This window comes from Vanacampus margaritifer, chromosome 7 (assembly GCF_051991255.1).
Source record: "Vanacampus margaritifer isolate UIUO_Vmar chromosome 7, RoL_Vmar_1.0, whole genome shotgun sequence".
NCBI lineage: Eukaryota > Metazoa > Chordata > Actinopteri > Syngnathiformes > Syngnathidae > Vanacampus > Vanacampus margaritifer.
Window position 1 is genome coordinate 14,283,868 of NC_135438.1, and position 15,255 is coordinate 14,299,122.

General features: G+C 39.3%; 2 protein-coding genes across 4 annotated transcripts; one reads left to right on the top strand and one right to left on the bottom strand.

Annotated features, from left to right (window-relative positions):
* Positions 1-279: 279 nt before the first annotated feature.
* On the bottom strand, positions 280-13,812 carry acox1 (acyl-CoA oxidase 1, palmitoyl). 2 transcript variants are annotated; one of them, XM_077570031.1, is made up of 14 exons: positions 13,553-13,812; positions 12,488-12,647; positions 9,092-9,252; positions 8,404-8,511; positions 8,108-8,227; positions 7,909-8,024; positions 6,437-6,606; positions 6,143-6,305; positions 5,752-5,942; positions 3,936-4,115; positions 3,758-3,863; positions 3,396-3,539; positions 2,037-2,243; positions 280-1,953 (listed from the first exon to the last, which is right to left on the bottom strand). In XM_077570031.1, the coding sequence occupies exons 1-14, from the start codon at positions 13,659-13,661 to the stop codon at positions 1,903-1,905; spliced, it is 1,986 nt and encodes a 661-aa protein (XP_077426157.1). In that variant the 5' UTR covers positions 13,662-13,812; the 3' UTR covers positions 280-1,902. The 2 variants fall into 2 exon arrangements, with proteins under 2 accessions (XP_077426157.1, XP_077426158.1); XM_077570032.1 differs by lacking the exon at positions 9,092-9,252 and adding an exon at positions 11,013-11,173.
* On the top strand, positions 13,759-15,229 carry ten1 (TEN1 subunit of CST complex). 2 transcript variants are annotated; one of them, XM_077570034.1, is made up of 3 exons: positions 13,759-14,036; positions 14,463-14,620; positions 14,682-15,229. In XM_077570034.1, the coding sequence occupies exons 1-3, from the start codon at positions 13,948-13,950 to the stop codon at positions 14,834-14,836; spliced, it is 402 nt and encodes a 133-aa protein (XP_077426160.1). In that variant the 5' UTR covers positions 13,759-13,947; the 3' UTR covers positions 14,837-15,229. The 2 variants fall into 2 exon arrangements, with proteins under 2 accessions (XP_077426160.1, XP_077426161.1); XM_077570035.1 differs by having other exon boundaries at positions 14,724-15,229.
* The last annotated feature ends 26 nt before the right edge of the window (positions 15,230-15,255 follow it).

Sequence of the window (15,255 nt, forward strand, 5' to 3'; positions counted from 1 at the left end):
TTTCAGCACATTTTGCTATTAAAATAGTCCTTACAAATTAATGCTTTTCAATGAGCAGAAAGCATCCTTTCACCAAGAAAGACCGCCATTTTGACTTGTGACATAAGGTTGGAATTGTCCATACCTCGGACATCCACCAAATGTTAATGATATGCAGTAATACACAACCATTAACGTACAGTACTTTTTCAATCAGCTTCTAATAAAGCCATTGTGGCTTGTGGCTGATATTTTTTAATTAAGTTATCCAGTAGTAACCTACACAAAAGGACAGATGCACACTGCTTAATTAATATTTATTTTTGACAACATGTCAAATCATCAATATTAGTAGAAACATGAACAAATATCCAACCAATTGTGGTTAATAAACATCTTGGCTAATTGTTACCATGCCTTTACAGCGTGTACATCAGTAAATACAGAGAGAAAAGTTATCCGGTGAAGACAACAATCTTAGTCCAGGAACATTCCTCAAGCAGAAATGAGGCACACACTGGATTCCCATAAAAAACATTTTTAATTGTCCATATTAAAGACTTCAGATTAAATATATATCACTATAGTTATTTTATACAAAACGCTATACAATATTTTGATTTCTAGGCAATCATTTCTCAAATTTCCGTGTGTTAAATCCATAGATCAATTTTACAGACAATATGGATTTGTATATATAGTAGTAGTAGTGTAAGGGTTGTATATAGGGAAAGAAAAGTCATGAAATGCTATTTTGGCTAAGATGCACCCATCCACTGGATTTCCTCACTTATACACAACTTCTATCATTTACATTGCACTCTATAATAAAGAAAAAGTATGTACTTATTTGGGCTCTTTGCACATAGTGCCACAACATCAGTTGAGAATAATACAGTTTCCCTATTCCAGTTTAGCAAACTATGACAGCTGTGTATTCATAATCTCAATTAAACAGCTAAGGCATACATCATAAAGCTGCTTTGGAGGAGAATTTAAAAAGACAATGTATGTCTGTGGTGTTATTTTTGGGAAGGTCCCATAAACAACTGGTAGAATATCGCATTTTTTCAAACCAGCAAAGAACAACTGGTACCTCTGCAACGTTAAGAGTTTACATGCAAAGAGCCCATAATTAACACAACATCTCATGTACCTTCATTTAATAAGTGGTTCCTCAAAGCCCCAATCACATCTTTACCAAGACCTTTCAATTCTATACTGAGCTCAGCTCAGCCTTTCACACACACACAAGCTCACTCACTGAGGCTGAATCATTTTGATGGGCCCACAAACACTGAGCACCAACAGAACTGCCAACCTCAAACCCCCAGAAAAAACACAAGTTTTATGAAGTAAAAGGCCAACAGTTTCTGCGGCAAAGCTGTTGTACTTTGCTTCAGGCATAAAGTGCCGATAAAATTGTGACGTTAACATGCATGCACAACATTTATTTCTCCTAATAGAAAAGACATTTTGGTGTTGGGATTGTTATGTAATAATCATAGTTGCATTCTGTTCTCTTGTTGGGAAAAACTTAACTGGCAAACAAAAGACCACCATCAGGCTACAACAGAGAGGATGAAAAATGAGGACATATTACATAATTTCAGTAGATAACTGGGAAGTTTTATGAACATAAGAGTTCATGGGCGTGGCTTTTTTTTTTTTTATGAAACGGCAATATAATTACTAATAATGTATCGTTTAAAACCATTTTAAATCAATTTATTAAAAAACAGACAGTCAAAATCCTCTCTTCCCCTGATTAAAAGAGAGAAACGTCATCTTAAGGACACAGGTGAACCTAATGAGGTGAGCGCAAAGTCAATACCCTTGTTGGGGTTTGAAAATTGAAATAATGAATTAGTCCATTTCTTATTTACAAACAGAAATGCTGGCTATCATAATATGTGGTTCAGCTCACAGTTTGGACCTCAGTGGCTTCAGATACTTATGATAGGACTCGTGGACCTGCAAAAGGAAGAATGCAACCGTTAATTGAAATTACATTTATTTGTCACCAATTAGAATCCTTTCTAGCGAGATTTGCTGACCTCTGTAGAATTAAGGGGAGAGCGACGGGCCCATTCAAACATGTGTTCGTAGACATTGCCGTCGTATCGTCCCAAGACTGAATTTAACATCCTGTCATGAAAATCAAAGGCATCTACCAGCGCCACAGCATTTGGCCGCAGCTCAGAAAGCAGTTCCTTGATATGAGTAGTAATTTGCAGCACCTGGGACACGTTCAACAGTCCAGCCTGAAATAAAGCAGATGGAATCGTAGATGAGCATTAGACGATTACAGTTTGCAAAAGTACAGACAAGAGAGAAAATCTTCACAAAATAAAGTCATCAACCACTAAATCCAGATTTGATATACGAGCCACTCGAGATTTGAGCCGTCGTGCGACCCTTTTTTTGACTTGCCAGCACAGATTTGAGATAAGCGCGCCGTAGGGTGGCAGTGACTCAACTCACATCTTAACAACAGCGGTTTGGCAGATACAATTAGTGATCAATTGTTCAAAAAGAGCCTTCAAGCTGTTGCCTGCCACTCCCAGTTAAGTTTACTGACAAAATTGGGGGTGGTGAGGCTGGTTGGCGGGCGCCAATTATTTGCGGAAATTTGGCCTTGGCTCCTATCCCCCAAGAATAGCGGAGTCTGCAGGGAGAATTCATATCAGTGATATCATTGTTTTTGCAATATTAATATTTTGAATTTTCATATCTAGATATTGATAGAATAACAATATTGATCAACTCTGACGTTTGTGATGATAGTTAATAGTAATTCATCCACCTAGATGGTTCATTATGCGCAGTGATGACGTGATGTCATCTTTAGATGGCTCCATGAAATGAGAAGCTCAAAAAACGTAGTCTCATTTCCCCCAAAATAGTTTACTTCCTCCCGCCTCGCTCTTCTGTCATCCTGAAATGACCAGACCTTATTCACTTCCTTAAACACTATGCCATGTGACATTTGTGTGTGTCACTTTAAGTCATGCTTTGCATTTATTTTTGTAACGTGAACGAGTACATAAAAATATCAGATTGAACAAAAGAAATGTGAATTTAAAATCATGCCCTACAGTGGGAATGTAGCCTTTTGCTGCCCCCAGGTGGCCAAGGCGGGCACAGCAAAAGGAGCAGCACAATGGCCATTCAAATGATGCAATATGACATTGCCATTACCCTATATTTTTATTAAATATAATATTAGGGAGTGCTATTTATCCTTACTAATTCTTTAGAACCCCCCTAATAAGAAACGCTGAAACAGATTCATCGCATTTCCATTCAATTCAATGGGAAAAGATAATTTGGGATAAATGTGTTTTGAGTTACGAGCGTGGTCATGGAACAAATTTTTCTTTTATCTCAAGGCATCACTGTAGAAAGATTTGTACCTGAAGGAAGTCTCCAGAGGTGTTTGAGATGCCATAAAGTGCGTAGAGGCGAGCAAGCATCAACAGCACTGAGTGTATGGGGGCAGCATCAACCTCCCCCAACTTGTCAGCGAAGAGCTTCACGACCACATAGTGGCAGTGGGCCTGGAGGACATGGATTAATGTCAGACAGTGAGGTTAACAAACCAGGAGTCGATGTGCAAGAATTTTTAATGTTTTACTTCCTTGAAATTTAAAACGTACTGAAATTTACAATCCCCCCCCACCAAAGAAGAGCACGTTTTGCATAAACAGATCTGTGGCACAAAAAAAGGTTGGGGACGACTGAACTTAACAATGTTGATCACACGAAATGCACTTACATCAGAGGCTCGGACCAGGTCGATAGCACTATTATTCCAGGCATCCTCTTGGCTCTTGTTGTGTTGCAGCTCCTTCTGGATGCTCTTGGCTGCCAGCTCTACCAGACTAAACACACAGAAGGATCATTTGCATATATCAGAGACAATTTAGCTTCTGGCTTGTGATAATCTATCGTACGTGGCAGCCCGTAGTTTGTAGACTTCCACCAGGCTGGACATGTCATTAATATCGATGCCTGTCGATCTTGCGGCGACGAGCTGTGGCTGGATTCTCGGATGCTCTGCCTCATTCAGGTATGACACAATGCCATGCAGCCGCTGACCAGCTCTAGCTTGCCTGTAGCTCTTCATCAAGTATCTGCACAAACACAAACACGGAAAATGTAGATAATCACTCACATCATCTGTGGACGAGGTTAACTAATATGGATTAACAACAAAGCCCAAACAGATCCAGATTATCCCTGTTACTTGTATTTACTATTGTTGTAGGAGTTTGTGCGTTGCCTGCATTTCTGGTCTAACTGGACCGCTGAGGAGATTCGTGTTTTAACTCATCCAAACCCAAAAATGTATAAATGTTTTTAATACTTTGTCCTTCACTCCCAAAAACGTATGAATATGTTTTTTTATGCTACAGCATACAGAAAGATTTGATACAGCTTCTGACATGAAGAGGTCGCTTAAAGCAATGGTAGTTATTACAAAAAAAAGTTCAGCAGGTGGCAGCACAAGATAGGATATCAGTGAGGGCCATGTTGCAAACAAGCTCTTTTTACCAGTGTTTTCACCAGGTTTGTGAATAATGATGAAAGTTAGCTATATTCTAATACTAATTGCTGCAACACGGAAACAGATACAAATATACTTTTTTTCCTGATGAAAGAAGAGACTCTAGTCTTTCTTTTGGTAGGTTGCATGTTTTTATGGCAATAGAGCAGAATATTCTGTGGACCTAGCAAAATCTGTCAAAATCCAGTAAAAAAAGAAAGAAAAAAAGCCGGGAGCAAAGGGGGTTGCTTCAGTGAAAATGGCTGCGAGTGAATGAGTTAAGGTTAAATTATGGGATTTGCAAAATCTTGGCTATGCTTCTCATCGAAACCCTGTCCCAGTGCTGTCCACTTAGACAAATACTTTTTGCAAAGAGGCCTTTTCCCCATCAGATAAAAAGGATAGTAGTTTTAGTAATTTCAGCTAAGAGGTTATTGTTCACAAACATATTAAACAGTTCATTACTAAACCCATTTGAACTACTTGTACTTCTAATTCAAATGAACCGTCTTTCAACTTTGGAGTCTAGCAGCATGTTTTCTGGCAATAAGCGTTCCAGTAGACTGACTGCAAGTTGTGCCGCATCGTTGTCTCTGTTCTGACGATCTACTAGTCTTTTGAAAAGCTTCAGTTCTGTATGACATGAATTGTAATATACTACAGTAGTAATATTGTTAGTTCTGCTTCCCAGCTTTTACCCTATTTGCTATCGACATTTTTGGATGAGCATTGCTTTTTATGGACGTTTGACCTTTCAATTTTTTTTTTGGCATTGGACTGGCACCAAAGTTAGCCTAGCTTGCCACCTCAGAGGCTAGGTAAACTCGCACCAACTGCTAACTAATCCTGCTTTGCTTCACAGCTCAGGCATTCTCAGAGTGATATGGGCATACACTAGTAATATTGTTTAGTAGTTTTTAAAAATGTGTTTTAACAAATACAGTAAAAACTACGTTTTAGTCTTAAGGTGCCCCCAAAAGCGCAACTAAATGCCCCCTGACACCATATGCAAAAGTACATTATGCCTGCATTGTCTTTACTGCGCGATTCCAATAGACCAACCAGTGAGAAAATCTTCCCTATTACTTCCTGGTAGGCTGCTATGCAACAAACACCAAGTAAGCAAAGTTAAATCTGTAAAAATGCCCTAGGGGAAAGATACGAACATCTAACAATTTAGAGCAAATAAAAGTCCACCTGTACATTTGTGTTCAATGGCGCACCTCGCAGTCTGCAGCATCATAACCGTGTTCTCTCCCTCATAGGTGCAAGTTGGGGTGAATTCAACATATATGTCTGGCAAGGCACTGCTGCGGGAGTAGCCGTGACCTCCGCACGACATGCGGCACACCTCAATGGCAGAGTTGGCGGCCCACGTGGTGAAAGCCTTCAGACCCGCAGATAGAGCATGGAGCTACGTTGGAGAAAGGCGAAAAGAAAAACACAAAGGGTGGAAATCTTTTTTTATATGACCCAAGAACTCATTAGGAGTTGGCAAACAAAACTATACGTAGAGACTGTTAATGCCCAGACATCAATTCAACATCATTCTCAAGCATTTGTTATTATTTTGCTGCACCAGGTGTGCACATGGACTGTATCTGCTTTGAGTACCTCTGGCAGCTGACTCAAGTCCCCCTGGTTGATGTCTCCAGTTATGCGATGGTATGTTTGGTTCATGTACTGGCCAACAAAAGTGAAAGCATAAGCCATCGCAAGCACAGGGAAGAGTTTGTATTGCTGCGTCTGGTAGTCGAGGATCTGAGGCTCCGGTGCGCTGCAGGACAGGAAAATGTCAGTCTACTGCGTTTTAATGAACAAGGACATGAAAAAGGCAACATAAGCCGGCGTTTGTGCATGATTCAAACTATTTGCTTAAGTGATTCCATGAAGCCAGTGGAGACTGACCCAGGCCGGATTTCAGACTGGTGGCGGACAACGCTGTAGCGGATGGCGATGGTACTGGACTTTGCGAGGGCTCGTGCGGACTCGCCTACAATCATGGAACGGATGAAAACCATGGTGCCGTATGTCAGCTTAGCGCTGGGCGGCTTGACATAAGTACCATCTGGGTCCACCTAGTGGACAGACAAAAACTGTTCATCATGTTGATTTTCAACATTCAAGAAAATAAAAATCCTCTTTTTATTCCCATTTAGAGGGTTTGGGGGGGACAGGTGGTCCCAAAAAAGGTGCCTTAATTGGCTGACATTTGATACAGACGTGGAAAAGATTATATATCAGGCTTCTCCAAAAAAGTAGCTTGCAAGCTACCGGTCGCTTGCGGCCTAGTTTGAGTAGCTCACAGACAGATTTTAAATCTGAAATTTTCCGTTGTCATTTGTTAACACAACATTCAAAACTGACCCTCGAGGAAGCCGCCAATTAGGAATAAGGAGTGCGCGTTGGCACAACAAAATTTGCATATAATGTACCACTGATAGTAGCTTGCCTCCTGGCTTGAGGAAGAAGCCAACCAGGAACGAGCATTTACTTAATAGGCAATGGTTTTGAGATGTACATGTATATTTAGCACAATATTGTTTTTTTGTTTTGTTTTTTAATATGCCAACGTCTGCATTTTGTGACCACTGTTGATTTGATGTGTTTGAAGTAGAGCTGTCAAAGAATTACATTTTTTTTTTAATTAGATTAATCACATCTTTGAATTTTGATTAATCATGATTGATCGCTTAATGAAAAAGGCTTTTTTTAATCAACATTTTTTGCCTGCTAAATATGACGAGCACCTGTTCTTTCAACATTTAATATTATAAGGACGTCTTTAACATTTTTTGATCCAGTGCAAGCTCTCATCCTCCCCTTTTTCTAATCAGTTCATTACATGCAAATTTAAAATGGGGAAAACATGACCCAAATATTTTGACATGAACAAATATTCTGAATGTCATACATAAACTTTACTTTAATGCACAGTTATGTTTATTGCTCAAACACAACCTGTGGTACCTTTAACGTCCGCTGTCAACTAAAGGATCATCTGCAGTCAAAATTAATAGTGTGATTAATCTGCATGATACATGATTAATGCGATATTTTTTTGTGATTCATTAATTTGTTAACTTTGGCAGCACTAGTGTGAAGTAAAGGCAATATAACAACAACAAAAAAGGCTATAAAATAAATGTTGTGAAACATGAGTAGCTCGCTGCTGTTTTGCTTTTCTATAAGTAGCTCATGGTGGAAAAAAGGTTGGAGACCCCTGTTATATACAGTACATATACCGGTAGTATTTTTGGTTATTTAACAAGCGAATTTGGTTTGTGGAAGTAATTTAGATCTCTTTGGGGAAATCAATATATTTCTTTTGGCATATGAAGAATAACTCATGACTGTGCAATTTGCGCTGATCAGCTGACCTTAGCGTATTTCATGAGCATGTTCTCCCGTGGTATCCGCACATGGTCAAGTTTCAAAAAGCCGTTGTCAACTTCATTAAAGCCAAATTTGGGTCCAATATCGCCCACAACAACACCTGTGAGAGAAGAGTTTGTTTCTGTGATTTTGTTTCAACAGATAGACCATTTACATAGAAGAAATTACAAACACTGTAGTTACCTGGCAGTGGTATGTGTGTGTTCATGTCACGGATAGGTACCATGAAAGCATGCAGGCCGTGGCAGTTTCCTCGTGTATAAAGCTGGGCAAGTACAATTGCGTGGTTTGAGGTCTTCCCAACTAGAATACATACATAAGCGAAGAGGAGGGATTTTATTAAGTTTGTTACACATTTCACTTTTACACATTTCACTTTTGCATTTCAAAATGCAACAGTTACTGTGATTCAGAAAAACACGGGGATCTAAAAAATATAAGTTCAAATTGTTTTGCCGTCTTAGAAGGTGTGTACTTACGGCCTCCAGGCCACCATTTGATTGAGCTGACAGTGGGACTGTTTAGGATAAACTCTTCTGTAACTGAGTCATATGTGGCAGTGGTCTCCAGTCCGCGGAGATGTGTGCCTGGAGGAAAAACAAAGCGCACACACTTCACATAAATACAATTAACATAAGATTTAAATTAAATGTCGACGCAGCACAATAAACTAACAAAATCCAGTGTAGTTAGTAAACACAGAAATTGCTTTGGTAGAAAACAAGCCCATTAGAGTTGCTATAAAGTCACTGGTCAACTCATTAGGCAAACAAATGTATGTACTACAATATGCACTCCATTTGAGATCTAAATGTTGCATCAAAATAGAGGCGTGAAGCAGTGCACCTTGTAAATGTTTGACAGATCCAAAAACACGCTAGCAATCTTACTCTTATGTTCTTTCAAATCCGTTCTGAAGCATATTGTGTGCTAACTAATCATTTTCCAGTCTGAATGACCCACCAAACCTGGAATATGTACGAGAATTACCTCAAGTAAACTTTGGTGGGTTTGGCTGTTAGAGAGACAAATCTGCCGGCCCTTACATTTGGAATTCGGAAGGACCACTGCCAAAGCAGTCCACTTTTCTTTTCTTTTTTTAACTCCTTAACACAGCTCAGCTCAAATCAGTAGGTGGACTTTGAGCCATGCTGTTCAGTATTTTACCGTGGCCCATCTCTGTCTGAGCGTAGGTGCCGATGATCTCTAGGTTCCAGGCAGGCATGAAGAAGCGGTCCATTTGTTCTGGAGTGGCCTGGTTGAGCAGCGTGGGCAGGAACATTCCAAGATGCAGATCGAAAGGATCTGGTCTGCCCAGGTGCACACAGCTAAACCACAGAAGACGGGGGCCGATGGAACAGGAAACCAGGTGGTAATGCGAGGCAAAGACAAGGAGCGGACAACACAGAAGCATTTTTATGGAAAGTGTAAGCCCAATTAAGTGCAAATACGTAGAGGGAAAAAAAATCAAACAAACATAGAAAATGGATGGATGGAGGTTGAGCAAAGAAGCCATGAAAAAAAGAAGAGCACAAATCATTTATTCAACTTGTGAGCTAGACATGTAGATTAAAAAAAAACGGTTCCAATCATTAGCGCATAATTTGTCTTGAAGCTTGAGTTAATTTGTAACAGAGGAGAAATCAGCAATGCCAGGACAGAGCCATGATAAGTCCAAATAAGTATTTAATTTACCAGGTCCTGTCACCACTCATGGTGTCACGTATTTAATTATGTGACTGATAGATGCTGTGTCACTGTGTGATAGGTCCGAGTTGCGGCGATATCCTACGTATTTTACTGGGTTCTGTGTAAAAGCCAAAGGCAGATAAACCTTCTCTTATAGCGCTGATGTGCACATTTTGCATGATATCTGTGTAATAGGGGCTATTCCAGATCAAATAAAGGCTCCACAACAAAGACTCAGCAATTAGTTCAATGCCTCCGTGGTAGCTCTGTGAAATTCCATTGGAAAATGGACATTCACTGGGCAGCAACAAACAATAACTTGCTTGACCTACTTTCTTCCTAGCAGGTTTCTCAGCCTTTCTGAATACAAAGGGATAATGAGTTAGAAGTTACAACTCAACCTTGTTATGGGCTGTTATATCTATCATCTATACCTGGGGTCCCTTAACCAGTCGGCCTTGGAGTCAGTACCGACTGCATATCATCTATGCCCCTGGCTAGAGAGAAAGGAGAACAAAAATATATTTTCAATTCCTGCAGCACTTCCGACAAATATTTTATTGTGAAAAATGGCTGTGCGTCTTTGCAGCGCTTCGCTTGTCTCGCCCCAGTTAGCCCACAAGCTAAACACACAGCTGAAGTAACCAAATACAAACAGTGTTCAAGGGCTAAGTTATACTACACAAATTAACATTGGCCCAAATTCAAGAGTAAATTGGTAGGCTTGGGATCAAGATTGACATTTGGTCAGGTTTAATTTGCAGCCAGCGTATGCCAGTTCAAATTAATTGATGTAAAAGGTAAATGGATCCATGCTACTAAATGACTGTACTACAAAGGGCATGTGACAATTTATATGTACATGATAAGCAGTTAACATCCATGATCTAATTGTTGGATTCCATGTTACCATGTTTAGAAACATACTTCATATTCTACTGTGGGTACCACCCATTGACATTTGCGATTACAAAGATCCACCTGAGAAGTTGACTGTTGGCTTGAGGAAGATGAGATTCTTGGGGGATTTTCTAAATGCCTGACAACTTGAATTTTCATTTTGTCGTTGGATATGATGCTTACCCAGTCAAACAATATCTACTGCAGAAGCATATGTACAGAAAGGAAAGTTGATTTCATTGTGGAATGTATCTTATCACAAAAATAAATCACTCATGGCTACCGGCACTTAAACTTACAAACAAAATGACTGATGTCAGTAGTAGGCAGGAAAAAAAATTGCGTTTAAATATTGATCTGTCAAACACATACAGTACAAGTAAACCTATTCGTGTTCACACTTAAAATGGGCCTGTTTTCACTGGTTAAAAGTACAAATGCAAATATAATCATTTTTAATTATCTCCAAAAATGAAAAAGGGTGTACTCAAGAACTGACCGTGACCTAGCTCAGTTTGAGCATATGTGCCAATGGCCTGGTAGGACTCTGCTAGAGGTATCCATTTCTTGGACTGCTCGGGGTCACATTGGCCATACAGGGTTGGGACGAACATGACAAAGTGTAGTCCCATTGCCTCGTGAACGTTGCCTCGAAACATACTGGGTGAAGGGAAGGTATGCAATTATTAAGTGATTTTTTTTAATGTATTGGGTGCTAATGTAAAGATAATGCACTGACTCCAAATGAAATTGTGGGATTTCTACGTGATACTTCAAATGCCATGTTTTTCTATCAAAACAAAACAGCAGTGCAAGGACTATGTTGGACAAGAGGCAATAATGTCAGTCACCAGTTTTAGTTTCCTCTTATCAACTGACAGGCCTCTACTATGGCTAGATTTACAATTCAGGACAGGCCCAAGAACCCAAATTCCAATTTAGTGTGTTTATCTGTCTATCAGTCTATTTACGCATTCCTACATTTCAGACGACACGTATCAGATATCGTATCACTGTTTGTTTACATTTTTCCAATTTAGTGTCTTTATCTGTCCATCAGTCTAGTTACGTGTTTCTACATTTCAGGTGACACGTATCAGATACAGTATATTATCACTGTTTACATTTACAGAAAACAGGAAACAAGCTGTGTGCATAGATGCAGACACTGCACATGTGGCAACAATGAACATAAGGATAACATACGAGTAAACGATAGTTTAAAAATAAGAAAGAAAAAATATGTTAAGAAATTATTTAATTGGCCTGGACTGAGTCTTCCCTCTCAGTGATATGGATGAGAGTGATGTAGGCATTACTTTGCTTGTTTATTTATTTTTCTTTTAACGCTGCCATGATGCCACAAAATGTGGTGCTACTGTCTTTATGGGCCATGTAAGATTCACACAAGTCGTCAATACACACAACTGTACCCTACTGTCTTTAGGAGGCTCAACTCTGCTTCATGGGGGCTTGACTTGCATAGTAAGAAAGGCCCCACTGTTTTATGTTCAATGAAGACAGGATCAATGATCAACACTTAAAAAAACAATAGACTAAACAGTCTGGTTTTCACTCAAAATGAACTCTGTCTTAGAGTTAGGGCTATGCATAGCGACTACAGTTTTAAAAAGTGCAATAATTCTATACAGTTCATACATTTTTTTTTTAAATATACAACCAAATAATTCACATGGTTGTGTACTGTATTAGAGTTATACTCTATGCACACGAAAGCTGTAAAACACATAGAGCACAACCTTTGACATAGTTTTAATCTCTAAATGTACTTTGCTCCAAAACTACAATGCCCCGGGAACAGTTTACATAAGGCTCTTTGACACTTTTTTCACAAATAACAACTTAACGTGGGGTTTTGCCTTGTTATAGAAATGAAGTGTTGTATGAAGTATGAAGTATCATTCTGTGTGTGTGTGTGTGACCTGCACTCTTTCAGACTTAATAATCACACACCTCTTATAGCAGTAGATCTCCTCTGGGTCCGCAATGCCATACTCCCTCATCTTGAGGATCATTTGGGCACTCTTTTTAACAGCTTGGTCATAGCGCTCACTGCGAGACAGGAAGTTTGGGTCCTCGTTCTTAAAGTCTGGATCGTTCAGGACCATCGACTCTGCAGTGGAACAGGGGGAAGTCAATAAGCAACACCGTGAACTTGCAAAATATTGAGTAGATTGTTTGTGTCAATGTAGAAGTTGCAAAGCTAAAACGTGCTGCAACATTCACTGTGCTCTAGTAAAAGAAGAGATGCAGTGTAATTAATAACAAGACCACACTGCAGATTATTTAGAGAACCCTGCGAGCAAGAACATGCGTTCAGGTGCTAAGGAACATTTTAGATGGAATGTGGAGATAAGTATCGATTAAAGCATGTAGCAGGGCATAACACTACCACTATATCATATCATATCATATCATATCATATCATATCATATCATATCATATCATATCATATCATATCATATATGGGGTTAATCATGGTTTTTCCACTCATCATTGTAGTAGGTGTGCCATCGAGTGATAATTTTACTTAATCTGTCTATGCCAGTCGTGTACAGTGGCAAGCAGAGCAATTCAATTATTTTGCAGAAGATGGCACAAGGTTTATAATTAACCTGACAATTTGTTTTGTGGTATACAATATGTTCCTTGGCTTAATAAAATTTGGGCAACACTGGACTACTGTGTTGTTTCTAGACACACTAATTAATTACACATATACATAGAAACAATGAGGCACGAAATGAACTTCTAAAATAAGATAAATACAGAGCCATAACTTAAAAAAGCAACAGTTCAATTAAAAACTTAACATAGGAATACTATCGAGTTATATGAAGAATATAAGATGCTAGCTAACGTTAGCCTCTTGAATTGAGCTTCGTTTGACTTTGTTTGATTTGACAATACGAATTTACACTTGAAAATAATTTTACAAACGAACGGAGACAGACTATAGATTATGTAAGTGTGTTACAGTTCACGGTCTTAGATCACACATGCGTCAAGTTAAGTTACCAATTTCTCGTCTCCTCTTGGTCTTCTCGGGGCCTCCGTTCAAAATGTTAGTGAGTTTCTCCACGTCAAAGGTTGCCTTCTGCCTCTCGTTCATTATATCGGTATTCATGTTTGAGCTCAAAACAAATTCAACGGAGAAAAATAGAATGAAGGCTACGTGCGTTTGCGTGATTTTGTCCTGAACTGCAGCGACCTGCTCACTCCGACTCCGCTAGGCGAGGTGGGTGACGTTAGGTCACGTGGCACAAACCCGGAAGTAAGAGATTCGCTTTTTAAAAAAAAAAATCTTGTCAGGTTAGCCTTCGCCTCAACTTGTCCACAGTAGCTGTAGGGGGGTTATTCGTTTACCGCGTAACCCGAATTTTGCACGCCGTCCCCTATCATCTACATTAGCTATGCTTCCCGCTACTGCGGTGTATTATTTCCCGTGGGAAGTGAAGTCTGGAGCGTTGCAGGACGGAGAGTCTGTGCGAACTTTTGGCAGGTGGGCTTGTACCTCACTTGACATTTTTGTTTTTCGTTTACACAGTGGCAGATTGGTTCATTATCATTGATTATCTGACTGCAGTAAAAGGAGTATTTTACTTTACAATAAAAGTGTTGTTTTTTTGTTTTTTTTTACTGTCAATTATATACAATAACAGTTTTGACAAGTTGTGAAAATAGGAAAAGGAAACCCTCTCCACACAAAATAGTTTCCATCTTTTATTAATTTGCATAGTCCTAGTTAGTAGAACTCACACACTCACAAAACTGTACATAACTTTGCTGCATGCCAAATTCTGACAGGATATTTGCGATTCAGCTGACAACATATCCTACATGCACAAAACAAACATCCATTCCGTCCATTTGTCCATTATCTGTACCGTTTAGCGCTTATCCTTACAATCATATCCTATTTTTCTAGACTCACCCGTTATGAACCGGACAAGTCCCAGGCTTCACTAACAACTCAGCATGTTTCCAAAGATTACCATGTTATCGTCAATACCTCGTTTGTGGAACCATTTAATCCCATAATTGGAGCCCAGTATGTAGTACTGGGTGAAATAGAAACAGTTGAAGGTAAGGAAAGATTATTTTGAGTGTTCTTTTGTGTTATTGGTAACAACTTTTTGATTTGCAGGGGTTGACATGAGGGTCTGTGCACGTGTGCTCAACTGTGTAGATGGTGTAAACATTTCCCTTCTGCAAAAAGCCATCAATGAACAGAGGAGCTTCTTCAAGGAAAGGCAGAGCCATCTGGAGGAGGATGCTGTCCAACATGCAGATGCAACTTGATCTTGCTCATGGATTGCTGACCATTTCGATGTTTAAATTAAGCAACCGCTATTACAAGTCTTGTTTGGTCGGTGATGACTTCATTGATGTTTGACTCATTTCCACAATACAGTTCAGGTCATGTAACTCAAGGAAAAGTGCTTTTCATTTGTTTAGATCAGATCTAGGTAGAACCCTGCTGTAATGAATCAAAGAAAAAAATCAAGACTTAAAAGATTTTATTTTTCTTAGTTCCATAACACTTCTGCATTATCTTTTGTTACAGCACGGGCAAAAAAGCACAAATGTAGCCATTGTTGTGATAGCATTACTTCCATACACTTACTATGCTTGTGCTTGCTAGCGCGATTTGTTAATTTGTTCAATAAAAGCAGGGGAACTGTGTTTTACCTACATGTGTGTTTTATGTAAAATAGTAC

Coding starts and splice junctions, on each gene's coding strand:
- acox1 (XM_077570031.1), bottom strand. CDS start 13,661: ATGAATACCGATATAATGAACGAGAGGCAGAAGGCAACCTTTGACGTG. Junction 6,607..7,908: donor TGCTCATGAAATACGCTAAG/GTCAGCTGATCA, acceptor TCTGTCCACTAG/GTGGACCCAGATGGTACTTA. Junction 1,954..2,036: donor CTCCCCTTAATTCTACAGAG/GTCAGCAAATCT, acceptor TTCCTTTTGCAG/GTCCACGAGTCCTATCATAA.
- ten1 (XM_077570034.1), top strand. CDS start 13,948: ATGCTTCCCGCTACTGCGGTGTATTATTTCCCGTGGGAAGTGAAGTCT. Junction 14,037..14,462: donor TCTGTGCGAACTTTTGGCAG/GTGGGCTTGTAC, acceptor CTATTTTTCTAG/ACTCACCCGTTATGAACCGG. Junction 14,621..14,681: donor TGAAATAGAAACAGTTGAAG/GTAAGGAAAGAT, acceptor TTTGATTTGCAG/GGGTTGACATGAGGGTCTGT.